This window comes from Pleurodeles waltl, chromosome 6 (genome assembly GCF_031143425.1).
Source record: "Pleurodeles waltl isolate 20211129_DDA chromosome 6, aPleWal1.hap1.20221129, whole genome shotgun sequence".
NCBI lineage: Eukaryota > Metazoa > Chordata > Amphibia > Caudata > Salamandridae > Pleurodeles > Pleurodeles waltl.
Window position 1 is genome coordinate 1,239,056,566 of NC_090445.1, and position 24,925 is coordinate 1,239,081,490.

Consider the following 24,925-nt stretch of genomic DNA (forward strand, 5'->3'; position numbering starts at 1 on the left):
TGTTGCAGTGGAATGCTCACAGCAACACCCATTGCATGCTCCTTTGCCTAAAGCCGCTTTGTAAATATGGGTCAGGTCATTGCACCACCAATACATCATTAAAAGTGATGATCCGGTGGTGCAATGACCTTGTAAATGAGGATCTTCGTGCTGTATGAGCTGCTATTTTTATCATGCTCGTTAATGAAAAAAAAGAACATTTGGACTGTTGAAAATGTGTTTGTATGCATTATTTAGTTTTTCCTTCTTACGTCAATATTTCCAAAGGACTGTTTTATTAGATGCCCAAAATCAATTTAAATCAACATTTTGGAGACTTGTTTTTGTATTGTTCACTTTGCTTTGAAGATAGAGATTTTATTGAGCCGGTTTTAAAGAACGGAAATGGCTATATGTAAAAAAGATTTGTATTGGCTTCAAAAAATGTTTTTATGATTTTTTTCTTTTATTAATATTTCTTTGCATTTTTGTGAGTAGCTATTGTCCAGTTGGAGATGTTTTGAATCATCAAAATGTTGTGCAGAATAATAACACAAGAATTGGAAGTTTAGATCTTGGAAAACGCTTTAATGGACATTTTGAAGAAAACACTCATGCAATTCTGCAAAATGAATATAAGCTAATTCTGAATATATGTAACTATTATTTTGTAATTACCCTCATCTGTTTCAAAAGATGTTACATATATCCAGCTTCCCCTTTTCTATGGTACTTTCTTCAGCATACATATTTCTATTTTTTTAGGACAAGACTTCCTTGAGAAGTTTAAAATAGATTATTAAGTCTAAAAACTGTATGGTACCAATAAACATAATAGACCCATTAGGCTCTAGAATCATAAAGCTAATAGCAGAGATGAGAGGAATGTTGTAAAGTAACTGATGTAGAGTGTAACTTTATTCAAGAATATAATCACAAGACAGTGTGAACAAGTCGGAATGCTGCTGAAATAATGGAGATACAGTAAACAGAGGATGCTGAGGCTAATTTTAGAAATTCAATGGTGCATCCTAGCCTTGGGATTTTACAGGAGAAGAAAGGAGTATGTGTATGCTGTGAGAGAAATGTGACAGAACATATGCTTCCGTTATGATTTGAATGAGTCAGTGTAGTTATACTTATATAATTGACAGAGATTTTACGTTGGGTAATGATTACATATTTAGAGCTATTTATCACATCTGGCTTATTTTAGTAAGTTGGTTGGTTCTTGTTATTTAGCATTAGTATTAGTATTCACCAAAATATAATAGACTGATGGGTTGAGTGGAATGATTCAAGTTAGTTTTAAGAGAGTGAAATACGAATGTGGTCACACGGTTATGGATGTGTTTGGTGTGTTGGTTCTCACTACTGGTGTGTCTTGAATGATGTAAAGGTTTAAAAAATGTCTATTATGGTAGATTGCTTAGCTACTAATACTGCAAGTGTATTTATTAAAATAATTTCTATTCTGCGATGTAATACGAAATGGAGTAGCTTTGAATATTTTGTTGCCAAGGGAAAATAGAGTGTTTAGTACAATTAAGGCCCAGCAGTGAGGTACATTTGTTAACATCATGAAAATTAATAACTATATTAACAACATAACTAATATTGTGAGTGAAGCTAAAACCTTGGGGGAGACTAGTATTTGAGAATCTGTTGGTTTATAGTTTAGTAAGATTGGAAAGGAAACTGGAAAGATTGGTGAATGGTTTGGCAATACAGATTGTAGTTAGCCAAATAAAATACTAAAACTACTAGAAATATAAACATTAAGTATGTTTGATCTAATTCTAATATTAACCTTTTTAGCGGTTATTCATTTTATGGGAGGTTTGAAATGTAATGGTGAAAGATGAAGACAACAAACAAAAAAATAAAGAGAGAAGGAATTGAAATTGATGAATTCAAAGCCAGAGTTAATGATGAGGTCAAGGCCTTGGAAGAAGACAAATGATTGATGACTGTTGTAGTGACCTCTTTAAAGTAATTTGGTGATTTAGAATTCTGGGGGGATTATCAGAACCTTTTTAATTGACAATATTGTGTGACTTAAATGTGTTTTAGTTAGCATAACCAGGTTTCAGGTGACATAACAAGGCCAAAGTGAGCCTGTATTGACATTCACTGTGCAGTGATAGAATTAAAATGTGCTTTTTAAATTAAATGAATGCTTTTCCTAAGAGTGTTTTTCTTTTCGGTGTCTTTCTACTTCAGAACCTAAGTGAAATAGAATTTCTTTCATGGTACAGTTTATTTGTCGACCTGAAATTTATTAATTTATGTTTCTCAAAAAGGGAGCCATATGCCAATTGTTTCAATATTTACAATCTATTCAAGGCACTTTGTCTGAGTCTGTACTAAGCAGTTGTACAATGTATTTTTTAGATCTGTTATACAAATGTCATGTTATTTTCATCATTTCTTTTGCATGCCTTATTATAGTCATGTGTGAAAGTAGATGTTGCCAAAATATTTCCTATTTGCAATATCATATTTTCTTTTTTTAATTATTGGGTAATGTGTAAATAACGTTATCAGTACAACCATATGATGTCAGATCTCACATTGTTGAGAATGTAGTTTTCAGTGCCTGAAACCTACAAATGTACCCTTTTTGGAATGTGTGCCCAACATTCCTTGATTTCTGAACTGTGCAGACTACAGGTTAGTCTATCTTTAGATTTATAATCATGCCTTTTGCTTATTCATATGGAGCAGACTCTACATTAGCCTGTTGATTGTTTCATACTTACACTATTCTTGACTTTTGAAAAGAGCCTTTGAATGGTATTTTGGTTCAGGCTATTTACTTGCATTGGATATGACCTTACATAAATCCTCTCACAATTTCATTATTTGATCCATTATTGATGCTGCTTTGACTTTGACTAACTACTTTTTATCTTCTGTAAAGGTTCTCATATTTAGATAAACCTTTATGGTTTTGTACTTTGAATTTTGTCCTGTAAATGTTTTTTTTTAACATGGCTATCATCTACTGTGACTCACGTTGCCCTGATTCTGATTTCTAGAGTGATACATATTCTGCAAGTTGTTTACCTTCCTGTGAGGAGCTCGTAGACCAGGATGCCCAATGACCAGTAGTCTGCTCCAAAATCATGGCCCTTGTTCATGATAATCTCTGGAGCAACATACTCAGGTGTACCACAAAATGTCCACGTCTTCTTCCCAGGTCCAATCTTTTTTGCAAAGCCAAAATCAACCTGCAAGGAGGTGATAAAAAATACATCTTTCAATGTGAACAATTTGTATCTGAATTGAAGTGATCACTTTATGTGAATGCAAAGTCATTTTGTACAAAATTACCTTGTCAGTACCATATTTTGTAAGCATTCTCAAATGTAACAGTCCCAGTTTAAGTGATTAAATAATATTTCTTGAACATACTGGTATCCATCGCAGTTCAAGAAGTCCAGGGTCAATGCCATATTTTCAGCCTTAAGCATTGACTCTGCAAATCAACTCAATTTTGATTAAGTCTATGTAACTTTTTGTTTTGTAGATATTTCAAGCACTTGCCCTGGGTCCAGACATGGATCTGTGCTGGACATTCCGACACTAAGCTCAGCTGATCAATTACCTTGACAATTCCATCTGTGGAACTTTTAAGAGATATTCAGAGACTGTCAAACATTCTTTATTTGGAAACTCAAATATACTGTAGTACCTTAAGACTGAGCAACAATTTTCATAATGTGATACTTCCCAAGGTGTTTAATACATAAATTCTGAGTGAAGAGTCTAAAATCAGGATGCAATTTGTGACTGAAACGCCTTGCATATGAAAACTTTTCACTTGAATTAGGGGCATACAAAATGCTGCAAAAAGTAAATAATGACATAAGTAAATAATTAAATCTTAGGGTTTGTTTAGACATTAAAGCTGGTACATTAACAGGTCATCTCACCATCAGAGATTATTTATGCTTTCTGGCCCATGACATGAAGGGGGTGGGAGGCAAAACATTATGGCTATCCAAAACAGCAAGGCAGCAAGATCATATTAGTCTTAATAAAAGTTGGGAAGCTATTGTCATCTCCTAATTTTTTGAACTGGGAAACCAGTGGGCTGTAATCCCAAAGCTGTTTTCACTTAATCAATGTACTCCTCTATTTCTTTTAGGTTTTTGTGTAGCATGCACTTTGAATGAAAGAACCTGCAGCACTTTCCTCTTGAGGATACACAAACAATACACTATAACAATAACTTCATACAGTTGTTTTGCAATTTTTAAAATTGTGAATCAGATATGTTATCACATACTTGAAAGGTAATAAACATCTTTATTTCATAGTAATAAAGGATGATTCGGCCCTGCCAAGCTTTTTACTCAGCACACTGGTTTTCTGCTGATACTGTGGAAAACTGATTTTATCAATAAAGGTAACCTATGCATGAGTTTGTGGACCTAAAGTCAGCCTTTGATTTGAGCCCAAGGAAAAATTATGGTTTACTTTGAAGGAGATGGGGATGCCATCAATACGCTTGTCCTTGCTGATACAGTTATACAATGAGAATTAGGCATATGTAAGGTGTGGCAAGGAGGGGAAGCTAACAAGCCTTACAGCCATATCTAGGGGGTGCATCAGGGGTGTGTTATAGCCCCAACTCTGTTCACACTCTACATTAATGCTCTAATTGACATCTTGTATGAGTGTAGAGAGGATTTCCCGAGAACAGGGAATGAGTGAGTCTATGGACTCTTCTTCGCGGACGATATTCTTTTAATCTCTAAAACACCTATGGGATTGCAGAGTATCCTACATCAATTTTCAGATGGATGCTCCAGGTTTGGTTTGGAAATCATTATTTCAGAAACAAAATTTGTGACATTCTTCCCGCAGAAGACCTTTGGGGGAAAGTAAGACTGGCACCCAGCTACCTGGAATAGGTTAAGTAATTTGACTTCTTAGACATAAGATTGTTGGGTAATATATTCTGGGCTCCTCAAATACTGAAAAGTCAATTGTCCCTACAGCAAGTCGGATCTGCAATCAGAAGAACGCTGAACAGGTCTAATTTCCACCCTATATCCCCAGTCACGGAGATATATCATGCTAAGGGGTTGGGCCTGGCCCTATATGAGGCCAAACTATAGACGCATGTTAAAATTTGTGGCTTAGAGCTAGCAGAGAACATGTTTGTACGCTCGATTTTGGCATAACCCAGAAGTGCCTCACCTATTCTCTTGCAACTTGACCTTGGTCTTAGGAACATCACAAATATTGCAGCCTTAAAATCTCTTTTATACTGAGTAATGGTATGGTTGGGCAAGTTGCAGATTCAGTTGAGACAAACATTGGCTGAGATCAAAGAGATTGAACATTTGACAATTCCTTGGCTTAAACATATTAAAACCTGGCTGTATTACTTGACTATGCAATATGTGTGGGACAACCTTGAAAATCACAATAAGGAGTCAATACTTCAAATGAAGGATAGGTATTGAGAGTAATAGGCTTTTCTCTCTGGTACATGGCACTTTATCAGAGTGATTTCTCAATGTAAAGTGTGTCCCTGTTTTTGAACAATTTATGGACCAGATAAAACCGCCCCTGGCTAGATCACTTTTTCTGAGATTGCGATATGGAATACTACCAGTAAATGAATTCAGAAATAAATTGTAGAGGATTTGATCCCCCCTGTGCCCTCTGTGTCTGTCTTGTAATGAAATTGTGGTCCCTTTCTTGTTTTTTTTTGTCCTCACTTCATTAAGCCCAGGAGTAAGTGGATAGCCCCGGCGTGTCGGCGATTGCCTCTGACACTTTTATTAGATGCATTATGCATACTATAATCCAGTAGGGGTAGTCTTTTTAGTTTCAAGGTACCTTCTGGAGGCATGGTTCTTACGGGGCAAACTCATAACTTAAGAGTAAATGGTTATAGGGTCCTATTGCTCAATGCATTATGTGCATGAACTTCAGTTGCAGAATAACTGAATTTTTACTTAGAGCATGTGGTCCTGTTATGTACTAGTGCCTTGAGAAGAATATTTAAAGTAGATGAATGTGGGCTAAATGAATTTTAATGTTTTTAATGTTTTAACCGATGCTGATGATGTACTATATCTTATCAAGTACTAACAGAATTTGTATTTAATGATAATTTGTGGTGATAATGTTTTATTGTCTTATGTGATGTTTTATTGCCATGAAGGCTGAATAAACATATTATCTGATTAGATACTCAGCACAGGATGTCAGCAGTGAGCTTGTTCCTACATAGGCTATTGTTTTAGTGAACAAATACAAAGTATGTCAATGCAGTGCAAAGGCATGGTCAATGTGCTCAAAAGTTGAAGTTAGTTTTTATTTTTGAGGAGAGAGTTGAACTTAAAAGGAGGTTGAGGAATCTACATATTTAAGACTGCATTTGAGAACATTCAGCTCTTTTGGAGATACACCTAATGGTCTCTAGGAAGAATGTGAAACTGAACATAAAGTAAAATATAAATCTTGTCCCCTTAAATATGTGGGTTTTTGGCCCTTAAATGCATTTGCTATTAAATAACCCTTTTCAAACATGCTCTTAGGCATTATTGGAAGCCAGTAGATGGATCTATGAGTTGGACGATGGCATGATGGTATTCTAGGACTTTATCTTCCTGATTAGTTAGACAGCAATGGCTTGAGTACTTTCAAAGCTTGATATCTATTTATGTGGGAGGTATAGACATAGTAAAGTAGGTTGTTTGTGTACTACCATAAATGATGGTTCCTACTGTGGTTTCCTGTTTGAAAAAGGTTAAAATATTGAATTGTGATACCTTGTAATTAAAAACGTAAGGCTTTGTGATACTATCAGTTTGATTTTCTGAGGTTGAGCCTTCTACAACAGGCAAGGCATAGATTCTATTTTTAGGAATGATACCATTAATGATTTATGGTTACATTTAGAGTTTGGCAGAGAGGTTACTAGGTCGCAAAGGTGACAGAGTACCCTCCCTGTCAAACGGAAGGTCTTCCCATTTCTCTTAGAGTCGGACAGAAATTCAGGCCCTCTTTACGAGTCTGGCGGTCCTAGGTCTGCCAGACTAGTGGTGGTAGTTGGACTGCCGCCAATGCCATGGTCTGGCCTCCACATTATGACCGTTGCGAATGTGCCACGGTCGGACCGCCAGCACCATCACTTTTTTGCCGGCTGACAGCCCGGCATTGCCGGCGGTCTTAATCCACCAGGCCCTGTCTGCCGGCTTTCACATGAAGGTTGCACCGCCATGTAAAAGCTGGAAGGGAAGGGGTGTTGGGGGCCCGTGGGGTCCCCTGCACTGCCCATGCACTTGGCATGAGCAGTGCAGGGGCCCCCATGGACAGCCCCATCACACTTTTCACTGTCTGTTTAGCAGACAGTGAACAGTGCCACGGTGCTGTTGCACCCGATGCACCGCAACATTTCTGCCAGCTTTATTACAAGCCGGCGTCAATGTTGTGGGCTGTTTCCTGCTGGCCCACCAGGAAACTCGTAATAGGAGCAGCAGGAGGGCTGGCTCATAGAAGGGTAACCTGACCCCCGTGGCTTGGCCAAACTCATTGCCAGGGCCTCAGGCTGTTAACGGCGGAGACTATACCATCAATGCTACCGACATACACCTCTGATAGACCGACCGAGTAAGGGTTGTCGGAGAGTTTGCCATATATGTCCCTGTCCTATTTATAGTGGGTGAATACAAGGTAAGTTTCACTGTCCGTCACCCTCAAGTAAATCCTGGCAGTATTGAGACATGAAAACTGACAAGTAGCCCCAATCCAGTAGAGAAAATTATCATAGAGAAAGGGAGGATCAAAGCTTCTTCATTTTAAAAAAACAAAAAAAATGAGAGTTTGTCATTTTAGCTCTCTCCTGTTGACAGAGTCGTCCGTCAAACTTTGTGTCAATGGATTGACAGAAACTGCTGTGAATGCAGTTCCTGCCAATGCAAGGCATGTCCTTGGGCTAGCACACATCTCTAAATTTTGTGAGCGGGCACTTCATCAGGGCACACAGGCCCATATTTATACTTTTTGACGCTAAACTGCGCTAACGCAGTTTAGCGTCAAAAAATTTTGCGCCGTCTAACGCCATTCTGAAGCGCCATGCGGGCGCCGTATTTATGGAATGGCGTTAGATGGCGCAATCAGACCGGCGCTGCCTGGTGTGCGTGGAAAAAAACCACGTAGACCAGGCAGCGCCGGCGTTGGGAAAAAATGACGTTAGGGCGTCTTAAAATGGCGCAAGTCAGGTTGACGAAAAAAAATCGTCTTAACCCGATTTGCGCCATTTTTTCGACGCCCAGACGCCATTTCATGACTCCTGTCTTAGTAAAGACAGGAGTCATGCCCCCTTGCCCAATGGCCATGCCCAGGGGACTTGTGTCCCTTGGGCATGGTCATTGGGCATAGTGGCATGTAGGGGGGCACAAATAAGGCCCCCCTATGCCACAAAAAAAATAAAAAAATAAAAAAAATTATACTTACCTGAACTTACCTGTACTTCACTGGGATGGGTCCCTCCATCCTTGGGTGTCCTCCTGGGGTGGGCAGGGGTGGCAGGGGATGTCCCTGGGGGCAGGGGAGGGCACCTGTGGGCTCATTCTGAGCCCACAGATCCCTTAACGCCTACCCTGACCCAGGCGTTAAATTCAGGCGCAAATGCGGGTTTTTTTGACCCGCCACCTCCCGGGCGCGATTTTTGCCCGGGAGTATAAATACGACGCATTTGCGTCGCCGTCATTTTTTTAGACGGGAACGCCTTCCTTGCATCTCATTAACGCAAGGAAGGCGTTCACGCAAAAAAATGACGCTCTTTCTTCATACTTTGGCGCTAGACGCGTCTAACGCCAAAGTATAAATATGGCGTTAGTTTTGCGCCGAATTTGCGTCGAAAAAAACGACGCAAATTCAGCGCAAACGGAGTATAAATACGGGCCACAGTATTTTACTAAGTTGCCCTGATGGAGTAAATGTTGTCTGCCAAAGTCAAAGTCAGGCCTTTGGTGGAGGGCTAACATGGGGAGGCTTCTTTAGTTAAAATGTCGGCTCAGCTACAATAGGTTTTATTTTATATTTGTCGATCTTTGAGAAACTGCGAACATGTGGTTTAGTGGCTAAATTGCTGGTAACCTAATTCTAACTTGAATTTAATACTTGAGTTTAACAATTGTGTTGTTCAGGATTCAAGTTTCCTAATACCATTGTGTGTACTACAAATATGTTTGATACATAAATATGTCCATAGGTTATTTTGACTAGCATTGCCCTCCTCACCATTACCTCCTCAGTTGTGTAATTTGTCCTCAAATAGTTCTCAAATAGGCACTATTCCTCTTCACAAGCTATAGAAATGAACACAACACATTTGTCATTGTTCATTTTAGACTTTTAATTTTGAATTAGTTCTCTCTCAAATTAAATATTTTGCAAGTTTCAACCTCAGTGGCAGCTTATATAATTATATTAGTAATGGGGCTTAACCTTCTTCTTGGCTAGTGGGAGTAAAACTATGAGTCTGATAACTGTAGTGATGTTGATCTCATATCTGAATGCATAGTTGAAGGAGGCGTGCTTGATTTTTGACCCTTCTGACCTTTTTGAGTTCAAGACTAATCTAGCCAGGGCTTTTTGTGCTGTAAGACGGAGCGTTGCATTGGACATAACAGCCTCATAAGTGATACTACAGGTATTTTACATGATGTTGGTATGAACTTGGGACAGAGAGTATGCATCTGCTAGTGTAGAAATGATGTGGTTGCACTCATTCTGTCCTTTTATGAGGCAAGCAGAAATGTGGAAAAAGCACTCAAGTAGAGCCAGAGTGGAGTCAACGATTCTCACAAGTCTTTCATTGCTGCCATTCACAGAGAAAAAACACTTTGAAGTATGAAGTATGCCAGTAGAATTTTATTCTACAACGAAGGTAGAAGCAGACCCATGCTATCTGGATTTACATAGCAGAATGAGCAGTGGAAGAGAGGTCATCAAAGCTCTGCATGTTTTTTTCTTTTGAAGTGAACTTGAGTGTGAGCTCCTGCCATTTCATTTTGATTGGGCCTGGTTTGGTAATTTTGAAGACTAGGAAGAATTTCATTTTTATTGATATTAAGGTAGGCACTAATGTCTATGACTGGATGATGAGAGGCAATCTTTGTATTAATGGATATTATGGCAGTGAGGAAGACTTCATATATAACTTGAAAGTCTTAGGTGGGAGGATAGATCATTGATGAACTCAAAGGTCACTTGAACCTGACCACCTGGTTTTAACTGGAGAGGTATAAACAGAACCGGGTAGCACAGAGTTTGTGTATGGATATAATGTTGAACAATGCATCAAATGCCAAACATCTGGCAGGTTGAAGACTTATAATTACCAATATATGTGATGTACAGGTTATTGATTATAAATGGGATAGTTGCTTTTTAATGCTTTTTAATGCTCTACTTTGTGTAAAGCTGGACTTGTAGTTATATGGGACAAAGTGTATGCTCACCTGGCCTTGCAGTTGAATGGCAAATGCATTTTTGTTTATTCTCTTCTAAGGAAAGGTAGGAAAGAGATAGGACCCTAATTGGTGAGGTTGTCAGAGAAATATGTGTTGCTGGAGGGAGACACGGATGTCAATAGGACCTTGATTTGAAACTGAGGGTGTTGTGAGGTTATTTTAGCTCTTTGCATGGGCACATTTATTTTGGCTCTGGGCCTGTGCCCTTTTACCTAGTTCATTTCATGTATTCCCTTTTATTATTTTAACAGAATCTTCATTTTAGTAGTAATGTTTATTATCTTTAACAGTTGCCCTTTTCACACGGAATGTGTTATTTAGTTCCTTTGCACATAATTTTATCTTGTGCTCAGCCCAAAGCATTACAAGGCTGTACATGATAACTTACTGAGTATTGCCTGTCCAAGAGTACCATATCTACCTTACATGGAAAATAGACATTGTCATGTCAGGACAGTTCTCAGAACAACAACCTGTTTTATTATAAAACAACATGCTGCCATTAACTAAGTTAGAGGGGAACATTCCAGCCATGCTGTCGCAGCTCTGCTGAACTTGTCCTCATTGCTCGAACCACTCAGGAGGACTGACAGCTGACTATCAGTCTACCCCCCTACTTATTATTTAGGTATGGGGATGGGGTTTCCTTGCAGAGACTACTATAGGCAGATTAGGGCCAACACTGCTATTACTCTCATGTACAGGTAGGGATTTTAGATTCATCAGTGAGACAGAATGCAAGGGCTTTTTCTCTGCTTCACTTTTTTGATCACAGTAATAATAGTGTTGTGTTTCATTGTCCTAATAATCACAGTTCATGCCTGTTAGAAATTGGGTCTTCAGTTGGCAGCGGTATGCACCCTGTTCAAGTAGGGACCACAATCCTAGTCAGGGCAAGTCATAACATTGTGCTCACCATCTGGTAGCTTGGAACAGAGCAGGCAGGCTTAACTTAGAAGGCAATGTGTAAAGTATTTGTGCAATAATTCATACAGTAACACAGTGAAAGCACCATTAAAAGTACTCCACACCAAAAATCTGAATCTGAATGAAATAAGATCAAAATGACAAAAATCCAAAATGCACAAGTTGAGATATCACTTTTTAAATGAGTCTCAATCCTTAAGAATCAGTGGTTGTATCCTTATAATACACAGTACCTGGGATGCGTCACAAATAAAGATGCATGGAGGCCACAGAGGAGGAGATGAATTAAAAAATAAGGTGCTGCATCAGATTTTCCAGTCAGGCACAGGCGGTGCATTGTTTCATCACGTTGCAAGGTGATGCATCAATTTTCAGGAGCGCAGGAGAACTTTTGAGGCCCAGGGACGATGCATTGACAATCTTGATGCACTGATAGAAGGAGCAGGGGCTGCGTCGATCAGGTAGGCAATGCAATGATTTTTCCACTGCGAGCAGGCACTTAATTGATTTCTGCATGAGTTGTGTCGATTTTCTGATGCATGGGGAGTTTCTTCTCTGGTGAAGTCTTTGTGGCCTTGAGACTTCAGAACAGGAGGCAAGCTCAATCCAAACCCTTGGAGAGCACTTATGGAGAAGGTAGAGTCCTTCCAGCAGAGTCAGAGGCCAGCAGGCAGCAGGGCAACAAGCAGGGCATCAGTCCATCTAAACAAAGCAGTCCAGATGAGTCATTTGGGCAGCCAGGCAGGTCCTCATACAGAGTCCAGGTGTAGATTCAGAAGTGCCTGATCTGTTGGGGTGAGAGACCCAGTATATATACACCCTAAAGTGCCTTTGAAATGAGGGAAACTTCAAAAAGTGGTTTTGAAGTGCACAAGTTTCCCTTTCATCCTAGTCCTGTCTGCCAGGATCCCTGTGGGGGTTATCAGTCCTTTGTGTGAGGGCAGTCCACCGAACTTTGAAATGTAAGAGAGAGCCTCTTCACCCCTCCTGCCTAGGGAGACCCATTCAGTATGCAGATGAATACAGATTTGACTGGGTGTTTATGGCTGTCTGGGTAGAATGCACAAGGGGAGTTGACAACCAGATTAGACCAGATGTGGACTGGAGACAGGCTGTAAAGCACAGAAGGCAGTAAGTACAAAACATGTCCACTTTCTAAAAGCGGCATTTCTTATATAATAATATAAAATTTCACTTCACTACAAGGGCATGTAAAACACATAAGTATATGTCCCGCCTTTTACTTACGTAGCACTCTGCCCTATGGGTTACCCAGGGCCTACATTAGGGGTGACATATGTAGAAAAAGGGGAGTTAAAGGCTTGGCAAGTAGTTGTAATGACAAGTCGAAGTGGCAGTGCAACTGCACACACAGGCCTTGCAGTGGCAGGCCTGAGACATGGTGAAGGGGCTAATTATGTGGGTGGCAAAATCAGTGCTGCAGGCCAACAAGTAGCATTTAATTAACAGGCCTTGGGCACATGTAGTGCAATTTACTAGTGACTTACAAGTAAATTAAATATGCCAATTGGGTATGAGCCTATGTTACCATGTTTAAGGAAGACAGCACATGCATGTTAGCACTGATCAGCAGTGGTAAACTGTCCAGACTCCTAAAACCAGCAAAAATGAGGTCAGAGGAGGCAAAATGTTTGGGATGACCCTCCAGAGAGGGACATTTTCCAATAATGTGTTTTTACATAGAACACAGTTGTTTCAATGAATGTATTAAACCAAATCCTGCTTCTTTGTATGCATGAGACGTGTTACCTGAGAGAAAGGGGCAAGATCTGTTCCACCACAACGTCCCTGCGGAGTCATAGAGTATCATGCATTAGGCTAGTACAAATCATCTTTACTCTTGGGTTTGAGTGAGGTGCTGCTAGCCAGCTGAAACGATTATGCCGACAGCATCAGATTGTGTGGGATACGACTCAGTCCCCCAAAGACGGTGGTGCTGTTGCTCAAAATCTGCAGTCTCATCCCCATGATGAGAGGCCCCATAACAAGGATGCTCGGTGTTGAGCTGAACAGGACTGTTGTAGCTTGTTTGTGTTATTGATGTAGTGCATGATCTTATTTTATCAGAAAATAATTGGTTGATGACATTGCACAGGTTAATTTAGGCCTAAATTATGAGTGGCTTATAAAAAGGCTTGTTAACACACAACCCTAAATTTCCATTACTGCTGGTGACGATAATTTCAGGTTGTGGAAATAACAGCAATTACCAGTATTCCAAAATTATCCTTTTTTTTTTTTTAAATAACATGCGTAAATTGATTTCCAGATGTTTCTTACCGATCTTTCATGCTATATTCTTCTGTTTCTGTAAGAAAAAAAAACAGGAATTCTGAAGGGACACTTGTAATTATTGCCAGAGTAGTATATTGGTGTACCTAGTAGTTGTTTCATGCTTTTAAGAGGTGTCTGCACCTTTTGAGTACTTCTGTAATGGATAGTTTGTTGCTGGCAGCTTCCCATGCAGTACAGAGGATTCTGTGTTGATTTTGTTTCCTTTTAAGGTTGATTGGAATCATGGCATACACTTTTTTCCGTCATGTGGATAGACTGCTTACAGTGCTTGATTGTACCGGTTGACACAGGCTTGGGTTTGATGGACTGGGTATTGGAATCATCAGTTTGTAGATTTCCGTAATAACCCACAATAGAAATGCTGGCGATCTCATACAGTAGACCTAACTCAAAAAGCTAATATTATCCTTCTTCAACCTACATGATTGTCAAAGCCCTGGGATCAAAATGCCTACCAAATATCAGAACTTGGTGCAAAGACGAGCAAATAAGAGTGCAGATCCTGTTTCAGCAGCATGGAAAAAAAATCATTAAAGTGTCTGCAATCTGATTCCCTAGTAAAGGCATCAAGGTGGGCGAAATTTTGGTATTCTCCAACATCATTCGGAGGTTTATAAATGTCTATATACTAGGATGTAGAACTGTAAAAGAATGGGGAGCTGAAAGCAAATGACTCTGAAAGTAGAGCATGTTGACGCTAGAGCAGAAAGTGATGAGGATTCCCTTGAAATAAAAACATAGAAGGAAGGCCAACTCACAAATTCAAAAGCATACATTTAAAGGGAAGTAACTTGTCATATTACTTTAATGGTATAGGGATGTGTTCTAACCAGAAATACAGTCCTGAGCAAAGGAGAACATGCACCATCATTTGAAATTGACAGACTTAATCTAAATACTTTCTAATACCAATGATAAAGTTGAAAACGTTTTCCATTGCATGACCATATGAACAACTGAAAGTGATCTTAATCCAACATCACAGATATTGGCACCAGACAGATCATTAGAGGAGGTGAACCATGGAGCCTATGAAGGCACTGAATTTTCAGCTAGCAGAAGTAGAATAAGTGGGGAAGTCATTAATCAAATACAAAGGATATATCTGCTTGGATCATATCATTCTAAATACAAAAAGAGATGGGTGTCATTACTCAGGGCGAAGACTCCTATGATGGCCAGGCCTTCAAAGCCTATGAATAGGAAATTCACAAACCTTTCCAGTCAGTTCTTGAGACATGCATTCATTGGGTGTCAAGGCCACTAAGAGAACATAGCTCTTCATAATCAAGAAGAAAGTAAAGACTTAAACATCTGGATTGATTCAGAGTGTGTAGAAATTCAAAACAAGTGGTGCAAGACATTTTCAAATGGACTGAATAAAATATAGAGTGCTCTGATGCAGATGTTTGAAAACATATTCACACAGAAAACTCCCCAAATGATTTTGGTAAATGGTGGGCTGGAGGATCAGAGACTAGACCATCTATACAGAAAGTTAAGATCATAGACAATGCTTTGAATGGGCATATTTTAGCTGTCTTCACCTATGAAGCAGATGTCACTCGAATGTGGAAAAGGTGGATAATGTAGGAGCGGTCAGTTCATCTTGTGGCTTTGTGAAGGGAACAGGAAATGTTCTGGGTCCCAAATTCATGCTTAATGCATTTTTAAATCCTTCCTATTGTTGTGGCTAACAGGCCATTCAGAATTGCCCTGCTAAAGCCAGGTTCTGAAGGAATTGTGTATTTGTTCCCTACTACAAGATGGGGTCCCAAAGAACTCAAATTAAAACATACTGGTAGGTGTGATTGACTAAGCTGTGGCCATCTTTACCTAAATAAGTCTGCAGATTATGCAACATTCGATCAAAGACTGCCATATTTTGATGTGCTATCTAAGTGGTTTAAGAGTAGATGATTTGAAACAGTCCAATTCCATATCTTTCAATTCTTAATAAGTGAATCTACCACTGCTAAATAGAGTATCATAGTTGCTGCATTCTTATATTTCTTTAATATGACAGACTGAAAAATGTTACAGGACTTATTACAGCAACTAATTATCACTGCCTCTTTTCCACCAACTTAAGCAACTTTAGACCATTTGCGTAGTACAGGTCTATTATCACCTTGTAAGCCGGCTAAAGAAATTCCAACTAAAAATGGTATTGAACTGTGATGCCTACATCAAATCCTGCTGTTTTAAAGCTTATTTAATGACCCGTCTAAAATGTTGGTGAAAACATGTTGAGAAATTCTGAAGACCAGACAGTAATGTGTCGGTATTGCTCTACACTGATAACTATGTGTTGCTCTCAACATAAGAGAGGGAGTTGCAGAACTTACTTCACCACATCACAAAAAATACTGCATTTTGGATAAAACACAATTCAATAAATCAAAGCCAAAGATAATTATCTGGAAGCCTATGAATGAGAAATAAAAAGCAGAACATTCTTGCAAAACTATTGCAAAATTCAAATCTTTCAATTACTTCGCTTGATCCCTTCATCAATGGCAAGTTATGTTGTCTTATGTTATGCAGCTTTGTGGCGAGCGCTATCACCTAGGAGGGTATCCTGGTGCTGAGCAGGTGTGAGTCTGGCCAAACCTAGAGCCTAGTGGGACTACCTGAAAAATAGGTCTTCAGTGTATAGTGGAATTCAAAAAGTGAGGAAGAGGTTCTTACATGCAATGGCAGGAAAAGGCTCAACCATTGTACTGGCTATTTTGGAGGGTACTCACTGGTTCATTGTGACAGGCATCACAAACATAGAGGGGGAGTGACAACAGATTTTGACATTATTGACATCCTTTGACATGCTCCATTTTTGAGCTTGCCGATCTCCAGTGGGTGGAGAGTCTACACTTTCATCCTGTGTTACCATCCCAAACCTACTTTTCAGTGACACTGATCTACCGTCCTCCAGGACCAGCGGAGGATTTCATTGGAATCATAGAAGAAGCTCTGGCTCCTTATCTATTGCATTGGGCCAATTTCACTGTGTTAGGGGACTTTAACCTGCATGCTGAAAATGCACAGGACCAGTCGGCACTTACACTTATTGAACATATGTTTTCCTTCATTCTTCCCCATTTGGTTCTGGCACCCAGTCACTCAGCAGGTCATACCATTGATTTGATTTTTTGTTTGTTGTCGATTTTTCCTCGAGCCCACCCTATGATCCGACCACTACTTGATTTTTTCAATAGGAAAACAGGTAATCCCCGCAAGCAAGGTAGGATGGTGGACTGTACTGTTTTTAGGGCGTGGAGGAAGGTAAAAACCTCTGATTGGGTGGATCTCCTTGCCAGTACTCATCACTATCTGACCAATGATGTTGACCAAAATGTGGGAACGGTTAATGCTTGGCTAGCAGGGACAGCAGAGGTACTGGTTCCTCTACAAGAGCTCAAGAAGAGAAAGTGAAGACTCCCAGCCCTTAGTTCTCTGCTTATTTAGCCATGGTACGTATATCTTGCTAAAAGCTTGAGGAAATCTGGCATAAGAACTACTCATCTGACAGTAAAAGCACCTATATTTAGAACCTATCATGCCTCTCTTCAACAAGCCCACAGTTTGTTCTTCACAGGCAAAATTAATTCCGCTGAACACAGTTCCTGTTCCATCTTTCAGATTGGGAAATCCTTTTTCTCTCTGCAGTTCAACCACAGGACAATTGCCACACCCCAAGAGCTGGGCAATGGGCTAGCAACATTCTTTGAGAAAACAATTGTCAATATTAAGATATCACTGCCTGCTTCACAGGAGAGTCGTCCTTCTGTCTGCCATGTGGATCCTGACAGCCATAGCAACAGGCTTACCCCTTACCCAGTTCAGGCCCATCTCATTGAAACAATCTACGGATTGTAGATGTCATCAATCCTGTGGTTAATCCTATTTTTAACCACTCTCCTTCCTCGGGCCATGCCTGCCGCTTGGGGACTGGCTAAGGTAGTTCCTATACTCTAGAAGCCTGTTCCTAGTCCCTAACATCTTCTGCAATTATTGGTCCATTTCTCTTCTCCTAGCCTTCACTAAACTGTTGGGGAAACTGGTCAATACTCAGATTTCTGAGTAGCTTGAGCAAGGTAAGCTGTTACATACCAGTCAATCTGCCTTTCACCCACATCACTGTACTGAATCGGCAGTACAGGAGATCTCTGACCATATTAAATGATCATTAGATTTTGGGGGAAATGCAGCCTTGATTCTACCTCACCTGTCTGCCACGTTCAACACTGTCCCACACTCTATCTTCCTGCACCAACCATCTACCATGGGTATGGGGGGTACTGTGTGGGACAGGTCCTTTCTGGACTCGAGAGACCAAACATTCTGACTCATTCCTTTTTCTTCTGAGATCAAGGTAGTTAACCGAGGGGTCCAGCAGGGCTCTTTGTTAAGCCATATCCTTTGAAAAAATGTGTGTGCCCTTTGGCCTTTGTAATTGAGCCATTTGGATGTAAAATCATTTCATTCGCCAACAATACCCAGTAACTCTTTGCTTTGAATGGCTCCCATGCTTCATTTGCAACAATTTTTACTTACTGCATGCCAGTCGTCTTTGATTGGATTAAGAGTATTCTACTCATCTGTAACTAAGAAGAGATATAAATTATTCCATTTGGATAACATGTGTCAAACTGGCGGGAAGATCTTGGCCCCTTGTGTTGCCGGCCCATTCCCTACATCCTTGATGGTTAAAAACTTAGGGGTGAATCAGGACACTGCCCTTTACATGCGGCCACAGATCTCTGCAGTGGTGGGCCAATGTTTTGCTATGCTTCGTACCCTGAAGTACTTTCTTACCCTCCTTCCTTTTGAGGCTAGGATAGTGGTCATTCACCTGCTAATCTCCTCACACTGTGCTATCACCCCCTACCTAGATGTTGCAGATGCTCTGGTGAATCACCTGCAGGTGGTTCAAAATGTGACAGCTACGCTTCTCTTGCATTTACCTAGGCATTCTTCGATCTCATTGGTTTTGAAAGCTCTCCATTGGCAGCCTGTCAGGAAATGGATCCTATTTAAAGCTCTGGTCCTTGATTACTTGGCAGTATATCTTTCCAGCCCTAGTTATCTGGTGAAGAGAATTGTACAGTAGCTCCCACCCAGAATGCAGTGTTCTGCCTCACTACTGACAATCCCTCGGTTCAAGGGTGTTTGAAGGGGTGGTAAAGGTTTCTCTTTTTGTGCTGCCAAAGCATGGAATGAGCTCCAACACGAATTATGTTTGATTCCCCATGAGACTACATTCCTCAGAAAACGTCAAACTTGGCTTTTCTCTGTGAGGCAGTAAGGTTTTGTTTTTGGGCGCATACCATGGGCTCCCTCTGTTAGCACCATGACACTCCTCAGAGTAGCTACACACTCTAGAAATAACTCTCTCATTCATAGGTAATAAGGTGAAACACTGTTTACTTAATGCAAGTGGACTAATGGGATTTTGGGGTGCTGTTGTCTCACAATTTGTAAAGAATGGGTTTTTACATTTTTAATGCTACTTGTTTAAACTCTCTCATCTATACAAAAACCAAGATAGTCAGCTGCCTAAAGTAAAAGTAAAATGAACTGTGACACATGTATCGCAGGGCAAGTCGATCCAAAATTTGAAATTAGCCAGGAGAAGTAGTTTATTTCACGCTAAGGGTCATGTGGTAAGGCTAATTGAGAAATGATAACATGAAAGCATCTGGTGAGACTAGAGGCCAAGAGTAAAAAATATATTTAGTGTAATTTTTGGGTTTGAGTTGTGTGAAAGTTAAGGTAACAAACTTGTTGTAGGAGTTTTATTTTGTTTCACTAGGACAGGACATTTTTATGTTACTGTTACGCTTCAGCCATTCCAGCCTGAAAAGTTGGTCATTAGAGGTGGGAAAAGTAATAAAGTGGGACCATGTTGGGGAAAGAGTTTGTACCATAATTTGAGAGCTGAAATTTCTATGAAGCAGAATAGGTAACAGCCCCTTCTTTTGAAGTGAGGTAATAAAGACATTGAACTGGGCTCATTGAAGGCATTTCCTGTTATTGTGAAAAGGACATGAATTAAGGAGGAGGGTTTCTATGGTTGAGCGGGTGTTATGGAGGATGGGAGGTGTAAGGTGCTCATACATTATTTGAGATACATTTGTGGACAATGTGGGTGATGATGGAAACTGAATCCAGAGGTCTGTTGTTTATTGTCTGCGCCATTATTAAGCACAAGAGTGTTTGAGTTAAATGGGAAACACTCATTTTGGAACAATTGACTATTGACTATGACTGAAGAGGGAGGGGAGTAAGACTGATGGTTAACTATTGAGTGTTACCTGTTACTGGGGGTCATTATGGTCTATGGAAATATGAGGGACAGAGTTTTGAAAGGAGAGGCAAACGTGGGACTGTCGTGGTCCTTAGTAAAAATATTTCAAGCAGCGTTATCAATGTGATTTTTTATTGATGTTTTTACATCAGGATCAAACATATAGGCCCCCATTACGAGTTTGGCCGGTGACAGAGGCTGCTGACCAACTTGTACCGCCACCTGAACGCCACTGGCCCTTTTACGAGTTCACCACAGTGTTTCTGCCCGCCGGCCCTGCGGTGAACAGGGCCTTAACACTGACGCCGGCTCGCAATCGAGACGGCAGCAATGTGGTGGTGCAATGGGTGCAGCATCACCCATCTTGCTTTCCACTGCCCTTAATTCAGGCAGTGGAGAGCGTGATGGGGCTGACCATGGGGGGCCCCCGCACTGCCCATGAGCACCCCCTGAGTCTGGCGGTCTTCAGACTACCAGACTCGTAATGAGGACCATAGTGTTTGAAGGATGGGTAGTGCTGAGCTATGATACCTCAAGGGAGAACGCCAAAATACCCACCTGACATCTTTCACTCATTCCTCCACCCTACCATTGTGGGCAATAGTTTTCTATGTAAATGTAAACCTGTAAAAATATGCTCTTTTTGGTCCCATGATTGTAGACTCCACCTTTGTCTGGCACCATAATTCAGCCTGTGTCCATGGGAATCTTCGTAATTTGACAGATTATTCTTTCATGTATGCATCACACAGATGACATGAGCGAGGACTGGCCTATGTCAGACTTGCTACAGTGGACATCAAATATAACTGTGCATGCATGCAACATGTCTGGTTCCTGAAGGATAATCTTACTGTAGAACATTGAGACACTGTTAAAAGTGTTGACAGAAGGGTGATGGCCACATACATACATATCAGCAGTGGTAAATCATTTTCAATTATGAGTCTCCAGTGAGTGTGCGTTTGTGTCCATGTTGAACAAATGCTTCACAGGAATGCACCTTGTTTTTTAAATTTATTAACATAACATAAGTCCTGCTCACCCCCTTCGTAGCTTGGTTCAAGCAGGTAGGCTTATCTCAGAGGCAATGTGTAAAGTATTTGGACACACACACACAGTAACACAGTGAAAACACCACAAAAGTACTCCACACCAGCCAATATTTATTTGAGTAAAATAAGATTAAGACAACACAATTTCAACATACACAAGAAAAGATACACATTTTCAAAGATTAAGGGGCTCATTATGAACATGGTGGTCCAGACCGCCATGCCGGCGGTGGTGGAAATCACCACCACCGGTATGGGGGTCTGAACCGCCATATTATAAACAAAGGGAGACCTCCACAGATGGCCTTCCACCACTGTCAGGCTACCGCCGACCGGCAGCCTGAAGATGGTGGATTTCTCTGTCCGACAGGGCAGCGCTCCAGCCTTTCTGTGGCAATTTCCCCCACCAGGGAAAGGAGGCGGGAGGGGTGCTCTGGTCGTAGGTCACTGCCTGATTTAGGGGCAGTGATATGCGCGATGGGTGCTGTTGCACCCACCGCACTGCGGCATTGACAAGGGCTCCATGTTGAGCTGTCGGCATTGTCCTGGCCCAGCATTCTGCTGGGCCGGCTGGTGGAAACACTTTTTCCGCCCACTGGCCCAGTGAAATGTATATTATAGGGCCGGCGGGGTCTTCAACAGGCTGGCGGTCTGTGTTTAGACTGCCAGCATGAACACAGCGGGGAATCCCGCCGTGTTCATAATGACCCCCTAAATGTAGTATAGCGCTTAGAAACACAATAGCTCCAAGTGGGGCTATCACAACGGCTTGACGGAGTCACTTCCAGCAGTCTGGCACCACTCGCAAGGGAGAGCGGTCAGCCATGGAGTCGTATAGACCCCATGTAGGAAAGTACCATCTTGCCTGGCATGTTACCCCCATATTTCACTGTATGTATGTTGTTTTAGTCCTTGTGTCACTGGGAGGGACCCTGCCAGGCAGGGCCCCAGTGCTCATAGTATGTGCCCTGTATGTGTTCCCTGTTTGGTGCCTAACTGTATCACTGAGGCTCTGCTAACCAGAACCTCAGTGTTTATGCTCTCTCTGCTTTCCAGATTTGTCACTAACAGGCTAGTGACTAAATTTACCAATTCACATTGCCATACTGGTACACCCATACAATTCCCTTGTATATGGTACTGAGGTACCCCGGGTATTGGGGTTCCAGGAGATCCCTATGGGCTGCAGCATTTCTTTTGCCACCCATAGGGAGCTCTGACAATTCTTACACAGGCCTGCCACTGCAGCCTGAGTGAAATAACGTCCACGTTATTTCACAGCCATTTACCACTGCACATAAGTAACTTATAAGTCACCTATATGTCTAAGCTTCACTTAGTGAAGGTTGGGTGCAAAGTTACTTAGTGTGTGGGCACCCGGGCACTAGCCAAGGTGCCCCCACATTGTTCAGGGCAAATTCCCCAGACTTTGTGAGTGCGGGAACATCATTACACGTGTGCACTATACATAGGTCACTACCTATGTACAGCGTCACAATGGTAACTCCGAACATGGCCCTGTAACATGTCTAAGATCATGGAATTGTCACCCCAATACCATTCTGGTATTGGGGGTGACAATTCCATGATCCCCCGGGTCTCTAGCACAGAACCCGGGTGCTGCCAAACTTCCTTTCCGGGGTCTCCACTGCAGCTGCTGCAACTGCCAAGCCCTAAGACAGGTTTCTGCCCTCCTGGGGTCCAGGCAGCCCTGGCCCAGGAAGGCAGAACAAAGGATTTCCTCTGAGAGAGGGTGTTACCCCCTCTCCCTTTGGAAATAGGTGTGAAAGGCTGGGGAGGAGTAGCCTCCCTCAGCCTCTGGAAATGCTTTGGTGGGCACAGATGGTGCCCATCTCTGCATAAGCCAGTCTACACCGGTTCAGGGATCCCCCAGCCCTGCTCTGGTGTGAAACTGGACAAAGGAAAGGGGAGTGACACTCCCCTGACCAGTACCTCCCAGGGGAGGTGCCCAGAGCTCCTCCAGTGTGTCCCAGACCTCTGCAAATCTTGGAAACAGAGGTGTTGGGGGCACACTGGACTGCTCTGAGTGGTCAGTGCCAGAGGGTGACGTCAGAGACTCCTTCTGACAGGCTCTTACTTGTCTTGGTAGCCAATCCTCCTTTCTTGGTAGCCAAACCTCCTTTTCTGGCTATTTAGGGTCGCTGCTTTGGGGAATTCTTCAGATAACAAATGCAAGAGCTCACCAGAGTTCCTCTGCATCTCCCTCTTCGACTTCTACCAAGGGTAAGACCACACAACTGGTCCAGGATGCCTGCAAAACCGCAACAAAGTAGCAAGACGACTACCAGCAACATTGTAGCGCCTAATCCTGCTGGCTTTCTCGACTGTTTCCATGTGGTGCATGCTCTGGGGGTAGCCTGCCTTCACCCTGCACAAGAAGCTCCAAAGAAATCTCCCGTGGGTCGACGGAATCTTCCCCCTGCTAACGCAGGCACCAAAAGACTGCATCACCGGTCCTCTGGGTCCCCTCTCATCGTGACGAGCGTGGTCCCTGGAACACAGCAACTCTGTCCAAGTGACTCCCACAGTCCAGTGACTCTTCAGTCCAAGTTTGGTAGAGGTAAGTCCTTGCCTCCCCACGCTAGACTGCAAAGCTTCTGTGCACTCTTCCAGGATTTCCTTCATGCACAGCCTAGCCTGGGTCCCCAGCACTCCATCCTGCAGTGCACAACCCTCTGAGTTGGCCTCCGATGTCGTGGGACCCTCTTTTGTACCTTTGCGTGGACTCTGGTTCACTAATCTTCTAAGTGCCAGTTGGGGTACTTCTGCGGGTGCTGCCTGCTTCTGTGAGGGCTCTCTGAGTTGCTGAGTGCCACCTCTGTCTCCTCCTCCAAAAGGCGACATCCTGGTCCTTCCTGGTCCTCAGCAGCACCCAAAACCTCTACCATGACCCTTGCAGCTAGCAAGTCTTGTTTGCAGTATTTCTGCGTGGGAACACCTCTGCAAGCTTCATCGCGACGTGGGACATCTGTCTTCCAAAGGAGAAGTTCCTAGCCCTCTTCTTTCTTGCAGAACTCCAAGCTTCTTCTATCCAGAGGCAGCTTCCTTGCACCTTCATCCGGGGTTTCCTGGGCTCCTGCCCCCCGGACATTGTCACGACTACTGGTCTTGGTCCCCTTGTCTTGCAGGTCCTCAGGTCTGGAAATCCGTTGTCAGTGCACTGTTGGTGTTGTTCTTGCAGAATCCTCCTATCACGACTATTGTGTTCTTTTGAGGTAGTAGGTGTACTTTACTCCTACTTTTCAGGGTCTTGGGGTGGGGTATCTTGGACACCCTGACTGTTTTCTTACAGTCCCAGTGACCCCCTACAAGCTCACATAGGTCTGGGGTCCATTCGTGATTTGCATTCCACTTTTGGAGTATATGGTTTGTGTTGCCCCTATACCTATGCTTACCTATTGCAACCTATTGTAATTCGACACTGTTTGGATTACTTTTCTGACTCTTACTTACCTGATTTTGGTTTGTGTACATATAACTTGTGTTTATTACTTACCTTCTTACTGAGGGTACTCACTGAGATACTTTTGGCATACTGTCATAAAAATAAAGTACCTTTATTTTTAGTAACTCTGTGTATTGTGTTTTCTTATTATATTGTGCATATGATATGAGTGGTATAGTAGGAGCTTTGCATGTCTCCTAGTTCAGCCTAAGCTGCTTTGCCATAGCTACCTTCTATCAGCCTAAGCTGCTTGAAACACCTCTATTCTACTAATAAGGCATAACTGGACCTGACACAAGGTGTAAGTACCTTTGGTACCCACTACAAGCCAGGCCAGCCTCCTACATTGGTGGGGCAGCGGTGGGAT

General features: G+C 41.9%; 1 protein-coding gene across 4 annotated transcripts in view; it reads right to left on the bottom strand.

Moving 5' to 3' along the window:
- The window catches only part of LOC138300782 (cGMP-dependent protein kinase 2-like), a 3,513,105-nt gene that overhangs the window by 689,652 nt on the left and 2,798,528 nt on the right, over positions 1 to 24,925 (bottom strand). For all 4 annotated transcript variants that reach the window (XM_069240551.1, XM_069240553.1, XM_069240554.1 and 1 more), the window contains exon 15: positions 3,049 to 3,212. In XM_069240551.1, coding sequence (XP_069096652.1) covers positions 3,049 to 3,212 — 164 coding nt within the window. The remainder of the gene's footprint in view (positions 1 to 3,048; positions 3,213 to 24,925) is intronic.